Source organism: Rhincodon typus, chromosome 10 (assembly GCF_021869965.1).
Source record: "Rhincodon typus isolate 14 chromosome 10, sRhiTyp1.1, whole genome shotgun sequence".
NCBI lineage: Eukaryota > Metazoa > Chordata > Chondrichthyes > Orectolobiformes > Rhincodontidae > Rhincodon > Rhincodon typus.
In genome coordinates, this window is record NC_063341.1 from 21,342,123 (window position 1) to 21,361,136 (window position 19,014).

The following is a 19,014-nucleotide window of genomic DNA, read 5'->3' on the forward strand; positions in this document are numbered from 1 at the left end:
GGTCTTAATTATCAGTTTAAATAAACAATACGATACTTACAGGGTTTCTACAAGTTCACAGAATTGGTCACTTACCACCGTCGTGAGAATGTCCGTGTCCACCATGTTTAAATACAAAAATGCCAACCAAATTCACCAGAAACCCAAGCACAGATATAGATAGCAGCCGGTCGTGGTGCACTTCAGGAGGTTCTAGAGCTCTCTGAAAGAAAAAATAAATTAGAGCTGAAAGAGAACTGAAGCTGGATATAATCTTACAGGTAGAAGAATAATTAGTTTTTTTTTCCAGGTGCAGGCCATGTTCCATGTCACATCCTTAAAGCGAGTCAGATGTCCAACATGTTGTTACACAAAATTCAATTCTAATACTTTTCAACTCCAGTCAGAAATGTACAAGGTTTTTATTAACTTTTCGTAAAGGGTCTTTTTTATGGTTTGTGGATCAACAGAAAGAAATGGTTGTACTTTCCAGAAAAACTGTTAAAAGTTCTGTTTTGTTGTTCATACGTACACTGATGACATTCGGCTCTACATCCACTACCACTTCTCTCGACTGTTTTTAAATTGTCACAATACTTGCTGCACGTTAAGAAAGAGAGGAAATTTCTCTCATCCAGTCAACCATTGAGCAGGACAAAGATATTATTTTTGGTCTCTGCAATAAGCACCATTCCTCCATACTTTTCCAAAGTAAGTTTCAAAGGCTGAACCAAATATGGTTTCATATCCAAATCAGGACAAGCTTCAAACCACAGTTCCATGCTTTCATTATGACCACCTATTTTAATATTATTAGAGCCTCATCCATGTCTTGTTCCTCTAGACTTAACTATTCCAAGGCATTCGGTGTTTGCCTACAACATTCCAACTTTTCTGAAGTTGAAATCATCCAAAACTCTGTTGCCCTTACCCATACTCGCACCAACCTCTGTTCAGCTGTCACTCATGGTTGCTGCCTTACTGAGACTTCTGGTCAAGCAATGCCTCATCCTTGCTTTCAATTCCTCTTTGATTTCACTGGCTCTCCATCTCGGTAATTACTTTCAAGCCATGTGCGTCCCCTCAAACCATTCTGCCTCCATAACTTTCTTCCTTTAAGACCTACCACTTTGATCAACGTCTTGGTGGTGTTGCATGTCTCTCATGTTGTCGTAGAGGAAGGTGTAGGTTAATCAGATAATAGTTATTAATACTTATGGAAAGAGTGTCCAATTCCTACTAAAATCTCTTTCCTGACAGCCCTTCCACTCTTCATTCTTTACGAAGTGTACCACACCAAAAGTCAGTGCATCTTGCTCTTATTTCTTCAAACTGGTCTTCTCTTGATCATCTCATCCTAATAAGAGAGTTGGCTATTGCTACACAATCTGCTCGAAAATTCACTTATATGGCTTGATGACAAATTATTTTATAATGACCCTGGTGAAATGCATATTAAAGGTGTTAAGTATCAAGGTCAATGTTCTAATTCAAAATCTACTTGCTGCACAGAAAAAAAAATGCCTACATTTTGCCTCTATCTACTGTGTTAGCCAACATATTCTTCAACAGCTGCCCAGTATTCAAAACAGGGTCCAACAATAATTTAATAGTAATTTTTAGTTGTTCATTAAATTTTTTAATTACTTCTGTACTTTGACTCCTGCTTCTCACCATTTAGCAAATGCTTAAGCTGAAAGTGGCTCAGTTCACATTTCTGCACACTGTACTCCATTTCCCAGGGTTATGCCAAGCAGAATTATTTTTTGCCCAGAGCTAGGAAATAAGTTACCAGGTACCAATTTTTCATTATAAAAAACATTTTTGTTTTGGAACTGTAAACTGAGCACTGAGTGAAAGTAGCAGCTTGTTTACAAAAAACACCAAACTGTTTTTTGTTCATGAGGCCAAGTCTGAAAGTTAATTGCAGGCTGTTTCTTACTTAAAACGTGTGTTATAAAATGCTTTGACTATGGAGAGGCTTTCTGCTCAAAAAAATGGCAGATATCGAACGTTAGTTGGGACCTAAGGGAGATAGGCAGTCTAATAAAGAGAGACCAGAGTGTGACTTGGTTTTTGAATTGTATTTTACGTCAGAAGGATCGTGCCAGTGAAAACTCCAGGCCAGATGTTTGATTGCTCTCTGGTCATTCTCTCATTACCAACTTACTGAAACTCAGAACAGAATCTGTTATAAGAATTAAATGAATATTCCTCAAAGCCTACTGGAAGCTACCTGCATGCACTGGTGTTTTAGGAAACCAAGCAAGATATAATCCTACGTGCCAGTGATGTTACAGATCATGGAGTCAGCTAAAGTGAACTGGCCAGTTACATCTCATTCAGAGTCATGGAGTCACACATCAGACTCTTCGGATACAGACCTTTCAGTCCAACTCATCCACACTGACCATGTTTCCCAAACTAAACTACTTCCACTGACCTGCATTTGGCCCATATCCATCTAAACTTTTCCTTTTTCTTTCCAAAATGTCTTTCCAATGTCCTAACTCTACCTGCATCTATTATGTTCTCTGGAAGTTCCACTCCATATACAAACCAGCCTCCATGCGCAAAAGTTGTCCCTCAGCTCCCTTTTAAATTTTTCTCCTGCCACCTGAAAAAAAATCCAAACACTAGGGAAAAGACCTTTGCTATTTACTTCATCCATACCCCTCATGATTTTATAAATTTCTATAAAGGTTACTCCTCAACCTCCTACGCTCCAGTGAAAAAGTCCCAACTTATCCAGTCACTCCTTTCAACTCTAATAAATCTTTTCTGCACCCTCTCCAATTTAATCTTATCCTTCCTACAACAGGGCAACCAGAAACGTACACAGTAGTGCCGCCAATATCCCATACATATGCAACATGACATCTCAACTCCTAAATTCAACAATCTGACTAACGAAGGCAAGTGCATCAAATGTCTTCCTTAACACACTGTTGCCAATTTCAATGAACTATGTACCTGAACCCCTAGGTCTCTGTTTAACAATACTCCCCAGGACCTTACCATTAATTGTGAAGTGCTGCCCTTGTTCATCTTGCCAAAATGCAACACCTCACACTTACCTAAATTATACTCCATCTGCCACTCCTTGGCCCATTGGCCCGACTGATCAAGATCCCTTTGTAATCTTACATACCCTTCCTCACTATCTACTATGCCATCAAACTTGGTGTCATCCGCAAACTTACTAACCATGCTTCCTAAATTTTCATCCAAATCATTTCTATAAAAGACAAACAACAGTGGATCCAGTACTGATCCTCGCAGAACACCACTGGTCACAGACCTCCAGTTTGAAAACCTACCCTCCACCACCACCCTCTGTCTCCAATCATCAAGCCAATTCTGTATCCAACTGGCAAGCTTTCCCCATGTGAGCCAACTTTACTAACCAGCATACCATGCGGAACTCTGCCGAAGGCCTCGCAGAAGTCCACACAGATGTCTACCACTCTGCCTTCATCTATTTTTAGTCACATCCTCAAAAAAAAAAAAAATTCAATCAAGTTTGAAAGACATGATTTCCCACACACAAAGCCACGCTGACTACTCCCAATGAGTCCTTGCCTCTCCAAATGCACGTAAATCACATCTCTCAGAATCCCCTCCAACAAGTTATCAACCATTGATGTCAGACTCACTGGTCTATAGTTTGCTGGCTTCTCGTTGCATCCTTTCTTAAATACAGGGAGTTCTCCTTTAACATGTGTTCCAGCGATGTGAATTGGCTATAATATGATTGATGAATAGGGGAACGGTATTTAACATAATCCCCAGAATATTTAGCATTAGAGAACTGCCACACCAAAGCGGAAACTACTGTGGGAGATGCTGCCAGTGAGCAGGTGATGTGATTGCCAGTGACTAAGTTTTGTTGATGTTTCTGACAGGTAAATGGTCTTACCCATGAATGCATTTAGTTGTTGGCGCCTGGTCAATGCTGTTGGCAAGTGGCTTGTTATTGTTTCTAATTGGGCTTTGCCATGGCTGGCGTTCATAGTCATTGGAGAAAATCCCAATCACCAATGTTATGTGATGCTGCTGGAGATTAGATCATTATTCTTGGTCACTGGATTTTACTGCTGGGGTTTTTTGCTGCTGAATCATGTTGGTCTTGAGCACTGGGTGATATTATTCCAGGGCATGTTTGATACTGCTGGCATTTTTGTGTTTATGTTGGAAGCTGGATGCTGTTGGTGACCATAGGCTTTATTTTGCTGTCGAGCCAATACTGTCTGTGGTAGTTTAGACTTACTGCTGATAGGTGATTAATCCTGCTGGCGGTAGCAGAACGTGGCTGTGGGCTTGCTATTCATGATCGTGACTGGATGATGATGAGTGTCATTGAAGTTTGGGTGTGAATATATAATGTGATGTGGTGCGTGGGAGGCAAATCTATGGCTGCAGCAAAGAAGAATCTGTAAATCTGCTCATTACTGTCTGTTTCTTTGAACCACGATGCTTTTAACTGTAAACTGAACTCTGGCGCTTTATTGATTGTCCCACTTCTATTGAATTAATAATGCTACTAGCGACTGGATGAAGCCAGTGCTGAAGACTGGATGAAGGTCTGCCCCAAACCCTGCTTTTCCCTAGGGCCTATGCACTCCCTAGTTGCTCTTGATATACTTGCAGAATCTCTTTGGACTCTGACTTTACCTGCAAAAGTGCTCACATCCCTTTTTAGCCCTCCTGACTGCCCTTCTAAGAATGCCCCTCCTCCCCTTGTAACCTTCAAAAGATTATCTCGATCCCAGTTGCTGATACCTGACATATGCCTCCTTATTCTTAACCAGAACCTCAATATCTCTATTCATCCATTATTCCCTACTCCTACCAGCCTTACCCTTCGCTCTAACAGGAACATACTGCTTCTGAACACTCATCTCACTTTTGAGTGCCTCCCACTTACCAGTCATCCTTTTACCTGCAAACAGTCTAACCCAATTAACTTTTGAATGTTGCTATCTCATACAGTCGAAATTGGCCTCACTCCAACTCAGAGCTTTAACTTTTATACAAGGCCTATCCTTTTTCCATAACTATTTTAAAACTATTTTAATTGAATTATGGTCATTAGCCCCAAAGTGCTCTTCACTAACACTTCAGTCACTTGCCCAGAATTATTTCCCGAAAGAATGTCAAGTTTCGCTCCTTCTCTGGTAGGTACATCAATATATTGATAAGAAAAATTTCTTGAACACATTAAACAAATTCTTCCCCATCCAAGCCCTTAACATTATGGCAGTCTCAGTCTATGTTTGGAAAATTAAAGTGCTTTACTATTACAACCCATTTATCCTTACACATATGCGAGATCTCTCTACAGTTTCCTGCTGACTATGTCAAGGTGATAACCCATTTCTTATTTCTAAGCTCCACCCATATAGTTTTACTGGACAATCTTCCAGGAATATCCTCCCCAAGCACAGCAACGATGTTTTCCCTAATGAAAAACACCATTCCCCCTCCTCTCTTTCTTCCCTTTCCATCCTTCCTATAGCATTTAAACCCCAGAAAATTAAGCTGCCAGTCCTATCCCTCCCTCAGCCACATTTGTGATAGCTATAATATCCCAGTCCAATGTTCCCATACATGCCAAATTCATCCAGCTTACCGGTCAGAGCTCTTGCATTGAAATAAATAGCTTAATTCTACAGTTACCTCGTTCTCTAACATGCTCTTGTCTGTCTTATCCAATAAAATTTCTCACTTTAACTTCCAAACCATCCTCAGCTTTCTCCCTATTCCTTAGGATACCCCTACCTGACCTCCATACTAGTTTAAAAGTTCCCTTTGATTTATCATCCAACTCTGCCTGTTTGTCTTTCTTTGTGTGAGTGTGCCAAAATCAAGGAAGGTTGGGTTTAAAATCATAGAAATTAGATTATGTTGTGATTTAAAATTTCCTCTGCCAAAAACATTATTAATACTTGTTAAATCTTTGTTTACTGGTGTCTGGTACTGGTTATTCAAAATCTGGTTTGGAACCATTGGGGTCAACTTTGAGAATCACTAAACATTTTTTAAAAAACTGTGTTGCTAATACTGGAATAGGGAGGCTGATTTGATTTGGCTGCACATTGGAATATCAAGTTCTGGAGATAAAATTGATTTGTTTCTGTGGGGCATCATTGGCTCTTATACTTTAAACACAGTTTTATTAAGGTATCTCTGTCCTTGTCTATCACAGAGTGAGCTCCACCAACAAACAAGTCCTATTAAATAGATATAATAAAACCGGCTTAATTTTATAAATATAGGTATTGCTTTTTTTTAAAATTCTGCAGTGATCATAATTGGGTCAATTAACTGACCTTCCTCAATGCAAAAGACAGAGAGATTGCAAGAGCAAGCAAGTGCTCAATACAGTGGCTGTATTGTCTAAAATGATTCACTTGCAGATTATCCCTTACCCCAATTAAGTTAGAAGTTAGGAACAGGAAGCTCTAAGAAGTTTCAGAGGGTCAGCCAAACAATGTTTTGCCACAAGTTTCTACTGAGGCAGAGACAACAAAAAAAAAGATAACTATTCACTAAAAATGGTTTTATATATTTAACCTTTAAGTGCAGAAAGTGGAGTTAAAGTAGACAACATTAAAGAGAAAAGCATTGGCACACACAATACAAATTATTCTTTTCAATGCTGTAATTTCTAGACTCCTGAATTTGCCCAACGGTGAACTCCTTTGATAGCGCAGCGGTGATGGTAAATCCAACTATCTTCCAAAAAAGGCCAAACTATAGCCGCAAACCACCTTAGTCCCTAAAAACTCCCACTGACCCAAAGAAATAAAATTGGTTTCACTTGTACTGAAAACGGATAACGCAATAAGCATATAACTGAGATATATCAGATGGTCTCATGTGTATCCTAAATGTGCATTACAGAGCTATGAGCTATCTGCTTTCAACCAAGGTGGAACCTATCAGTATTTTTAAGTTGGGGGTGAAGTAGAGAAAATAGCCACAGTTTCAGCTTCTGATAATGATGACATTTAGAGTTGGGCTTAGCTATGACGCCTGTTATAATCAATAGCTCACCCACACTTGCTGCCTAAAGTCACTAAAAACCTTAAGTTCTGTAGGGGCATATGATCACAAGCAAGTTGGTAACATCTTCATGAGAATAAAATGGGAGAGAAGAAAAATTGGAGATCACTTTTGAAAATATTGGAAATGAATCTGTACAGTGTGATACAAGATGGCCTAAGGCATCACCGAAATTCGACTCCAAAGACAGTGGTTAAATCACGTTTTCAAAACGTAGAAAAACACAACAAAGATCACTTCACCAAGCAACTGTTGCAAATCTTATTCAACTCCAATTGACATTCAGAGGAGTCAGAAATTTTACAGCATGGAATGAGGCCCTTTAGCCCACTGTGTCCATGCCAATCATCAGACACCCATCTAATCTAATTTTTAACAGATTTCCCAGCACTTGGCCCCTGGCCTTGTATACTATGGCATTTCAAGTGCTCATCTAAACAGCTCTTGCGGGATCTTGCCTCTACCACCCTATTAGGCAGTGGGTTCGAGACACACACTACTCTGGGTTTAAAAAAAAATTTCCTCAAATCCCCTGTAGAACTCCTGCTCCTTACCATGAAAGTGTGGCCTCTGATTGCTGACCCCTCTACTAAGGCAAAATGTTTCTTTCTATCTACCCTGCCTATGCCCCTCAGAACTTTGCATTCCTCGATGTTTTCTAAGGCAGAAACGCAATGTTAAAACAAGATCACTCAACTCTAAACGTTAACTCTATTCTCTCTACAGATGCTGTCAGACCTGCTGGGTTTCTCCCAACAATTCCTTTTTGTGTGTCTTCCAACCTATCAAGTCTAGCTTCATTGCTGAATCACTCCAGCTCAGGCAACATCCTCGTGAATCCCTTCTGCACCCTCTCTTGTATAATCATTTCTTTCCTATAATGAATGTTAACCAATGCTTTTTCAAGTCCTTTTTTGGCTTTCCTAATTTATATCTTCAAGCAACCCCCAAACTTTCTGCACAACTCTACTGTTTTGAGCTTTTGGCATCTCTCATCAGCTTCCTTTCCGCTCTCCCACACCACCCATCTAATTCTGTTAATCCTGACATCTAGGGTTCTGTGGACTTGTTGATACCGCCCGTTTGACCTTTATAGGACCGTTAGCCCTGCACAGTCATCATTACCCTTCTGAATGTCTCCCACTGCACTGATGTGGATTTTCCTACAAGCAGCTGCTCCCAGTCCATTTCTGCCAGATCCTGTCTTGTCTTGTTAAAAATCAGCTTTACCCCAATTCAAAACCTTTATTCCCGGTCCATCTTTGTCCTTATCCACAATTACTTCAAATCTTACTGAACTAAGCTCACTATCACTAAAATGCTCCTCCAGTGCCATATTTTCAGTCAAATATCATTCTTTCAAGAACCAAAAAGAATTTTCTAGCATGAAATCCTACAGCTGACGTATAGCCATAATGTCTTTCACTGACCAACCTCTATTCCTTCTGAGAAAATGAAAAAGGCTGTGAAGATCAGAAATAATCCATTCACAAATCCAGCCAAAACTTCTGCTCGCACATATCTGCCAAAAGGAAACAAAATACAATATGAAGGAATAGTATAATCATCTTGTTACTACATGACCAAGATCAACAACTGGTTTCTTCAAAATTGCTAAATACAATTGTTCAAGATAACCAGACAGTGTAAATGATGTCTTTCCTCTAATAGTACATTGTGGCTTGTACTATTTTGTAATTCATCCCTGTATTGTCTACACATTACTTGCCTCAATCATGGCAACCCAAGATACACTCCAAGCTCCATATTCATTTCTTATAGCACGTTTCCCCTTTGTCTACAATATGTAACCATTTCCTGATCCCAAATTTGGATGCACTTTGTTGATAATGACATCAGACTGAAATTCCATGCAAAATTATGATATGTAAAAGAAAAGACTCTGTCAAATTGTCTCATCTGTGATACCCACGAACCCAAATGCTTTTTCAATTAGAAACAGTGACTCAAATGATCACAGAGAAGCTATTGTCAGAATGAAAGCTACAATTGTAAACATGCATCTGATTGATGAATACATCAATAATACATTTGGGCAAAAAGAGAAGCATAAAAAATTATTTTTAAGAAGGAAAAGCAGCATCAACATCTGTGAAAATGGGATGAGTAAAGGGGGGGGCGGGGGGAGGGAGGAGAATAAATGTCAAATTCCTGTTTTACTTTAGACAGAAATAAAAATAAATACAACAGATCTATGGCTTTTGCAAATAAATAACAGTAGAGCTTAAAATTTATTCACAATTAAAGCAAACTTTAGTAGAGTTTGTGGTTCAGTCTAGGACAGACAGTAGCCTTCCCAAAACCATGTCAGTAACTGGAAAGAAAACAGGAGGGGACTGATTATCAAAAAGAAAAAAAAAACGGCTACTAATCAAACATCAATAAGACCTCATGCTCTTACCCATAGGAAAATGTATCATTCGACCGCCACCTGGAGATCACAGATGCTGCCAATCCAGCCAGAAGGGCAGTACAGTCAAAGAACATATGGAATGAATCTGAAATGAGACCTAAACTAAAGCACAACAGATCAAAGTCAACACATTTCCAATAGAACTCCAGAGTTAATATGGTACAATTCCATTTGAGTCTCAAGTCTATTTCAGACTGTAATAGACCAGACCATCCACGTAGATACTGCCAACATAGGCAGAACAAAGAATAAGGTTCTGCATTGTCAGTATGAGGAGATGCCAAATGAGCATTAAAGATTGTAACCTCTGCATTATTACCTGAGACACATACAAATTGGCATATGGCAAACGAGATGAGACACATTAGCTCAAGAGTTCTTTGACTCAAAGACTTTGTGAGGGAAAAGTGGGTACCAGTGGGGTGGTGGCAGCCCTTGTGAAGTGGGAACTGTACTAAGGGGATAACATCTACCTGAACCATGCTGGGGCCAGTGTGCTTGCCAGTCACATAACTAGAGAAGTAGAGGATTTTGAAACTAAAACGAAGTACTGGGGGCAAGGATCAAACTTGGGAAGTCAGGGTAAATCAAGAGGAAGATAAAGTAAATTTGCCAGATTCCTACTGGACAATAGGGCTGCTTTCTCGTTACAGAGAAAACTGGTAGTAGTGGTCTAACCTGAGGGTCACCACACCTCAGGCAAGTGGAGAGGTTGAGAAGTAGAGTTCTTCATGGTAACCTCAAAGTGTGTACGAATTGACCGTGCACTGTTGGTATTCATAGAATCGTAGAATTCCTACAGTGTGGAAACAGGCTATTTGTCCCAACAAGTCCACACCGTCCCTCTGAAGAGCATCCCACCCAGACCCATTCCCCTAACCGTGCATTTTCCCCATGTCTAACCCACCTAACCTGAACATCTCTGGGCACTATGGACAATTCAGCATAGCCAATCCACCTAACCTGCCCATCTTTGGACTGTGGGAGGAAACCAGAGCACCCAGAGGAAACTCACGCAGACATGGGGAGAATGTGCAAACTCCACACAGACAGTCGCCCGAGGGTGGAATTGAACCCAGGTCCCTGGCGCTGTCAAACTGCACAAAAACACTGAAGTCCCTTTAAAAATAAAAAAAAATCACAGCTTTCATACATAAGGAGGATTGATTTACAGTTTATGTTAAACAAATTTGAAAGAAAATCTTTTGATAATTAAATATTTAATATGCAATATTTCATTAAATCACTGAAATCTTTTTGAAGAAAAACTATCAGCAGTAATAAATGTTGGCTTTACCAGAGTTCCAGATCGCATGTCCTAATAAGTAAAAAAACCCAAATTCATTGGATTTGACACCAGGATCTCCTCAGATGCAAGTACATTCCTTCTGCTCCCACCCAAATAGTTGCTGAAAACTCAATGAACCTCAGCAGATTGAATACAAGGTCAACTACAGAGGAGGTGATGGCCTACTGGTCTTATCTCTACACTATTAATCCACAGGCCTGGGTAATATTCAGGGGATCACGGTTCAAATCCTGCCATTGGCAGATGGTGGAAATTTGAAAAAAAAAAATCTGGAATAAACACAGTCTAATTATTGATTGTTGGAAAAACCCATCTGGTTCACTGATGTCCTTTAGGGAAGGAAGTGGCATCTTTAGCTGGTCTGGCCTACATGTGACTCTAGATCTCCAGAAAGGTGATTGACTCATTAACTGCCCTCTGGGCAATAAATGCTGGCTTAGCCAGTGATGCCCTTATCCTGTGAATGAATTTAAAAAAGTCACAACAACCATGTCCCACATTTGCACTATAATCATTACAGAGTTGCATGATCTCAACCAAAGCAGTATACAGAGCTTCATGAATGGGTGCGATATATCAGCTAAAAATGAATTTTGAAGAAGGGTCCAGACCCCAAAACGTCAGCTTTCCTGCTCCTCTGATGCTGCCTGGCCTGCTGTGTTCATCAGCTCTACACCTTGTTATCTCAGATTCTCCAGCATCGGCAATTCCTACTACTATCTCCAAAAATGAATTCAGTTTTGAAGGTCAAGATTTGTGCAAATATAATGATTGCATCTGAGTTGGTAGAGGTCACACAGTGCTTGCAAAAATCCCACCCCAGGAAGGATCCAATTCTTCAGGCTTGGGGTGGGAGTAGAGGAAGAACTGAAAGGAGAAAAAGGGTAACAGCTAAAAATTCTAAACTTTTGGCACCTTTGATGAAGCTTTCAAATGGAATTTTTTCCAAAAATAAGCATTTCACAAGCTAATAGTGAGTTCAGTTCTGTGGAGGAACATAAAATGAATGAATGATTTATAAGAACATGGAATTATCAAGGAGTATTGAATATAAAACCTGAGATATATACGAAGTATGCAGCTCAATAGATCCCAGGATTCCTGAATCAAATAAGACAGAACTTTCTCTATGTTCATCCATGGGATATGGGTATGATTGGTGAGGCCCAAGTTTATTGCCCATTCATAACTGTCCTTGAAAATATAGTTGTGAGCCATCTTCTTGAATTGCCTCAAAGATAAAAGTATCTAAAGAAATTGAGGTTTTTTTGGAAATATTTCCTTGCAGAGGAGCAGAAAAGTTTCCAAAGATTCATTGTAATAAATAAATGCTATAAATTGTAGTACAAACATAGAAACAGTTGGCCATTCAGTCTCACAAGATTCCTCTGGTATTTACTCAGATCACAGCTTATCTGCTGGGGTCATAAATCCATTATCGTGCCTCATGCAGATTACCTCTCACCCCCTTGCTTACCAAGAATCTATTTACTTGTCTTAAAAATATTCAAGAACTCTGCTGCCACTGACTTTTGAGGAAAACAGGTACAAAGACTCAAACTCAAAAAAAACTTCACCACATCTCTAAATACGTATCCTTATTTTTAGACAGTGATCTCTAATTCTAGATTTTTCCCACAAGGGGAAAGGGGAGAGAGGAAATATCCTGTCCACATGTACACTACCAAAATTTCTCAGGACCTTATATGTTTCAATCAAGTTGTCTCTTACTCATCTAAACTCCAGTGTTTGGAGCCCAGCCTGTTCAACTTCTCCTCACAAAGCAACCTGCCTGTTACCGGCATTAGTCTGGAAAACCTTCACTAAATTGTTTCCAATGCACTTACATCATTCCTAAAATAAGGTGACCAATTTTGTGCACAGTACCCCAGATGTGGTCTCACCCTGTGTAAGTGATGCATCACCTTTCCAGCTATTAAATTGTTTCCTCCAACAACAGAAGAGCGGCTTTCTTAATTAATCTGTATCAGTATACTAGCAAATTGAGGTTAATGCACTAGGCCACCCATATCCTTTACATTTGTGCTCTACAACCTCTCACCACTTCAATGTGCTTCTTCATGCTTCCCAAAAAAAGACAATTTCACGTTTTCCCATACTTTAATCATTTGCCAGATTTTTGAGCAATCACAATCTATATTTTTTATAGCCTGCTTAAGTCCTCTCATGACTTATTTGTCTACCTTTTGTTGTGTCATCAGCAAATTTGACAATCATGCCTTCTGCCAGTTTTAGCTCCCTTAAGATACGTATACTGGCATCAAAGTCAGTCCAGAGAAGGGTCACTAGGTTGATCCTGGGTATGGAAGAATTTTCTTTGAGGAGAGATTGAGTCGGTAGGGTTTGCACTCAATGGGGTCGAGAAGAATGAGAGGAGATTTTACTGAAACCTACAAGATTCTTAAGGGGAATTGACAGGGTTATTTCCCCTCCTTGGAGAATCTCGGGCCAGAGGGCATAAGCTCAGGAGTCGCCCATTTAAGACATAGGTGAGGTGGAATTTTTTCCACTCAGAAGTTAGTGAATCTGTGGAATTCTATACCACACAGAGGGCTTTAGAGGCTGGGCTGTTAAGTATATTCAAGGCTGAGACGGACAGATTTCCACTCATTAAGAGAATTAAGTGTAATGAAATAAGGCAGGAAAGTGGAATTGAAGATTATCAGATTAGCTGTAATCTCGTTGAATGGCAGAGTGGGCTCAATGGACAGAATGGCCGACTCCTGCTCCCACATCATTCATTCATATCATTTGCAAACGTCAAGGTTCCACAATTGTGGAAAACCACTCACTTCATCTTGCCAACCTGAAAGAACCATTTCTGCCTACTCTGCTTCCTGTTAGCCAGCCAATTTACAATTTATGCCAAAATATCATTCCCTATACCATGACCGTTTATTTTCTGTAATCCTTCATGTTGCATTTTAACAAATGCTTTCAGAAAAATCCAAGTGCAGTATAACCATTGGTTCCCCATAATTCACAGCACATTTCTTCCACAAATAACGCCAGATTGAAAGCAGTTTCACATTTGACTACAAAACCTCGTCAACTCTGCTTGAATTACCTTGAACTGATCTAAATGCCATCCTATAAAACTCCTTTAATAATAGTTGCTAATATTTTCCCCAATTACAGATACAAGCCAACTAGCCTGTGCCTTCCTGTTTCCTATCAATTGAAGGTGGAAAAAATTGTCAGAGGAGGATCTCCATGCAGCTAAATGCTCCCTCAACTTGCTGGTATGTCCACCTATCCCTCAACCTCTTGGGCTACTTCAAGAAACACAACATGGTGACATATACAGTAGACTTATAAGTGTCCCGCACTGGACTCTGAAGTAACAGAGAACAGGTTAAACCTTTGCCCCAAAAGAGAGAAATAGAGTTGGCATCTCAAATCCAACATGACACCCCTTCAGTTTTAGACTCCCTTCCTTTCTCTCCACAAATTCTGTCAAACCTGCTGAGTTTTGATGACACTGTTTGTCGTCTCAGGGCAAGTCTTCAAATTCAACGAATAAAATCTGGAACATAAAGCGAACTTGGTGATAGTGACCACAACTACCATAATTGATTGTCATAAAAACCCAGCTAGTTCAGTAATGTCCTTTAGGGATGGAACTCTACCATACTTATTGGTCTGCCTTACATGTGACTCTAGACCTATAACAACATGGTTGACAAGGGGAGTGCCATAAGGATCTGTGCTGGAGCCTCAACTTTTTACAATTCACATCAATAACGTACACGAGGGGAGCAAAAGCATGGTATTTAAATTCACAAATGACATCAAGGTAGGTAAGATAGTATGTTATGAAGAAGAAATAAGGAAGTTGCAGACGGATTATAGATAGGTTGAGTGAGCATCTGGCAAATGGAGTGCAATAGGAGAAAATGTGAAGTTGTTGTCTTTGGCAGGAAGGATAACAAAGCAGAGTACTTGTTCAGCAGAAAATGACTTTGGAATTCTGAAGTGTAGAGGAATGTAAGTGTTCGAGAGCATGAGTCTCAAGAGGTTAGCATTCAGGTGCAGCAAATGACTAATGAGATGCTATCCTTTATTACAAGTGGAATTGAACATAATGAGGAATGTCACATTTCAGTATATGGGGCATTGGTGAGATAATAGAGTTTTAGATCTTCCTTAAATAAAGAGACTAAGTGACAGATCAGAGGAGATTTGCTGGATTGATACCTTGAACACGTGGGTTGTCTTATGAGGATAGGTTTAGTTTATAAGATTTTGAATGGTCTTGACAAGAACTAGGGGGCACTGTTTTAAAATTAGGGATCACCCTTTCAGGAGAGAGGTAGAGAGTTTCTTTTTTACCTTGGAGGGTTGTGAAACTTTTGGAATACTGTTTCACAAAGTGGTGGAGATAGGATTGTTGAATATTTTTAAAACGTGAGTGATTAGGTTCTTCTTAGGCAAGAAAATCAAGTGTTATCGGAGTAGATCGGTGTGTGGAATTTGAACAAACAAATGATCAGCCGTGATCTTAATGAATGGTGCAGCAGGCTCGTGGGCACGAGTGATCTGCATCTACTCCGTTTCTCCTGTTTGTATTTTCCCTCCTCCTTTGAATAACAGCTTGCATACCTCAAATGCGGGACTTTTGGAAAATTAAAACCAATGTATCAACTATCCCACTAGTCACTTCTTTTGAGACCTTGAAATGAAATCCATCATGACCTGGTCACTTGACAGCTTGCAGTTCCAACAATTTAGACCATAGAATCCCTACAGTGTGGAAACAGGTCCTTTGGCCCAACAAGTCCACACGGACCCTCAGAACATCCCACCCAAACCCATTCCCCTATTACCCACCTAATCTACACATTGCTGAACATTATGGGCAATTTAGCATGACCAATCCACATAGCCTGCACATCTTTGGATTGTGGGAGGAGACCGGAGCACCCGGAGGAAACACACACAGACACGGGGAGAATGTGCAAACTCCACACGGACAGTCGCCAGAGGGTGGAATCGAACCTGGGTCCCTGGCGCTGTGAGGCAGCAGTGCTAACCAATGAGCCACAATTTACCCAGTGCAACTTCTCTGATGGTCGTAATTTTCCCGAGTTCCTCCACCTCTTCCATTTCCTGGTTTATGGCTGCTTCTGGGATGTTCCTGGCATGGGGAGGTGATGGTGCAGTGGTATTATCGCTGCACTGTTAATCCAGAGACCCAGATCAAGTTCTGGGAAACTGGTTTGAATCCTGCCATGGCAGATGATGGAATTTGAATTCAATAAAATATCTGGAATTAAGGGTCTAATGATGACCATGAAGCCATTGCTGATTGTTGGGAAAAAAACTCATCTGGTTCACTAATGTCCTTTAGGGAAGGAAACTGCCATCCTTACCTGGTCTGGCCTACATGTGACTCCAGATCCACAGCAATGTGGTTGACTCCTAACAGCCCTCTGGGCAATTAGGGATGGGCAATAAATGCTGCCTAGCCAGCCATACCCTCATCCCATTAGTGAATAAAGAAAAAAAATCCGCCACAGTGAAGATTGATGCAAAAACTGGTCAACTCACCCATGTCGTCTTATTTTCCATTACCAATTATCTACACTCAGTTTCTATGTGACCAATGTTACTTCACTAACGTTTTAAAAAACATTTCAAAAACTCATCTCCTATTTTCATATTTCCTTACTGTTTCTTGTGTACTCTGATTTTATCCTCAATTTTTTGATCATTAATTTGAGGTGTTTTATATACTGTCCAATCTTCTGACCTGCCACCTGTCCTTGCACAATTACAGGACATGTCTTGGCTTTAAGATTGATACTATTTTCAACCTTTCTAGTTAACCGCAGATGACAGGTCTGTCCCATATAACGTGTCTTACTTTTTGTAATTTATTTATTCTGTGTATTCTGGAATATCCCCTCAAATGTCTGCCACTACATCTCTACTGACCTATTCTTTAACATGATTCACCAATTCATGTTAGCAAACTTTAATTTACGAAAGTAACAAAAACAAATTGCTACAGAAACTCAGCAGGTCTGACAACATCTGTGGAGAGAAAGCAATTAACATTTGGAGTCCAGTGACCCTTCTTTACGGCTGATTTTATGCCCTTATAATTACACTTATTTCAAAATTACGAAAATAGCCTCTCACCCTGAAACTGAATGAAAAGTTCAATGATTAATGGCTGTTCCTACCTAGGGGTGCTTTCATGATGAGATTATTAATTAACCCTATCTCATGGCACAACATCAGGTCTAATATAGCCTGCCTCTGGTTGAGTCCAGAATGTGCTGTTCTAAAAGCTTTGTGTCAAAAAAACCTATGAAGTTGCCACTGATCTGCCTTTGTCCAGTTTACTTTTCTAGCTAAACACATTAAATCTTTGACAATTATCACAAGAGTAAAGTATTAATAAGAATATTAATAAATATCTTGTGCAATATTGGGCTTCTCTAGATAGGATCTAGGCTTCAACAAGAGCACAACACTAGAATGCCATCTGTACAGAGAATTATGAATACCAAGAGAAATCTGTTGGTCAGTTATCATAACATCTATCATTGGGAAAATGCTAGCCTGTATTATAAAGGATGTAACAACAGAATATTTTGAAATACCTAATATGACCAAGCAGAGTCAGCATGAAGGGAAAAATCAAGCCTGACAAATTTAGTGAAATACTTTGAGGTTACAAGGAGGGTAGCAGTAGCTGTAATATATTTGGATTTTCAGAAGGCATTTGGTAAGGTTTGGATATTTGGATATTTAATAAGATAAGCGACCATGGTGTTGGAGGCAGTATATTAGCATGGATAGGATAAATCAGAACACAGATTTTTTTTTGGGGGGGGGGCGGGGAAAGAAGAGGTGGTGGGGGTGGAAGAATGGTGATATATAACTAGTGGAGTGCCAGAGGGATCAGTGCTGGGGCTACACTATTTACAACAAACATTAATGGTTTGGATGAGGAAAGTGAATTACTATAGCCAGGTCTGTGGATGACACAAGCATACATAGGAAGAGAAGTGGGGAGGATAGCACAAAGAGTCTACAGGGGCAGATGGACATGTTATGTGAGTGGACAAAAACTTGGTGGATGAAATATAATAGGGATAAATATGCGGTTATGCACTTTGGCAAGAAGAAAAGAGGAGTGAGCATTATTTAAATGGAAAAAGACTGCAAAATTCTACAGGATAGAGGGATTTGGGAGTCCTAATGCAGGAATCACAAAAAGCTAGCATCCAAGTTCAGCAGGTAACAGGGAAGTTAAATGGAATATGGGCCTTTATTTCAAAAAAAGGAACAGAATATAAAAAATAGAGAGACCTTACAAAACAGCATTGTGAACAGTTTTGGGCCCCGAAGCAAAGACGGACTGGCATGGGAGACAGTCCAGACTAGGCTGACCCCAGGAATGGAGGAACTATCTTAAGGAGGACAGATTTAAATATGTTGGGCCCGTACTCGTTGGAGTTTAGAAGACTGAGCGGTGACTGTATTGAAGAGTACTTAACAAGGTAAATGCAAAAAGGTTGTTTCCCCTCATAGGATCGGCAGATCACCAGCTATTTCTGTAATTATTCCAACATTCCAGCATTCACAACATTTTGCTTTTCCAATTCAATTCTCATTCTATTTGTGGTAAATAGAAATAGTTATCAGGAGTTAAGAATAAAGGGCTACAAGCTTAAACAAAAGAAATCCAGATGGAAGAATAAATTAATTTCTGGGTAGTGGAATGCATGTACAGCATTAATGAATTATGGCAGAGAACTAGATTGTGTTAACTTGATCAATGGATATTGGAGCAGGTTGTTAAATATGGATTGAACTAATTGAGCTCAATGGCCTACTTCTATGTTAATGTATATACTTGGCAAACAAGGAAGGAGACATAATCTGGCACCTTTGAGTCAATTGGTAACATTCTTTCCTTAATGCTGTGGGTTCAATCCAACTCCAGGAACTTAATCAGATGGCTGGGCTTACACTTTAAGTGGAGCACAAAAAGAATGTTTCATTCTTTCAGATCAGACATTAAACCAAGGCCCCATCTGACCCAAGATAAACATGAATTATCCTCAATACTGAAAGAGCAGAAACATTCTCCATGGTGTCCTGGCAATTATTTACAGTCCAAAGCAATACCACAAATAATATGAGATAACAAGGTGTAGAGCTGGATGAACACAGCAGGCCAAGCAGC

The 19,014-nt window shown here is 39.8% G+C and overlaps 1 protein-coding gene across 1 annotated transcript in view; it reads right to left on the reverse strand.

Annotated features, from left to right (window-relative positions):
* Positions 1-67: 67 nt before the first annotated feature.
* Positions 68-19,014, reverse strand: part of slc30a7 (solute carrier family 30 member 7) — a 20,217-nt gene continuing 1,270 nt past the window's right edge. Inside the window, exons 3-5 of the mRNA XM_048601594.1 lie at positions 9,470-9,583; positions 8,482-8,569; positions 68-202 (exon numbers count right to left, since the gene is read on the reverse strand). Of these exons, the coding sequence (XP_048457551.1) occupies positions 68-202; positions 8,482-8,569; positions 9,470-9,583 (337 nt within the window). The remainder of the gene's footprint in view (positions 203-8,481; positions 8,570-9,469; positions 9,584-19,014) is intronic.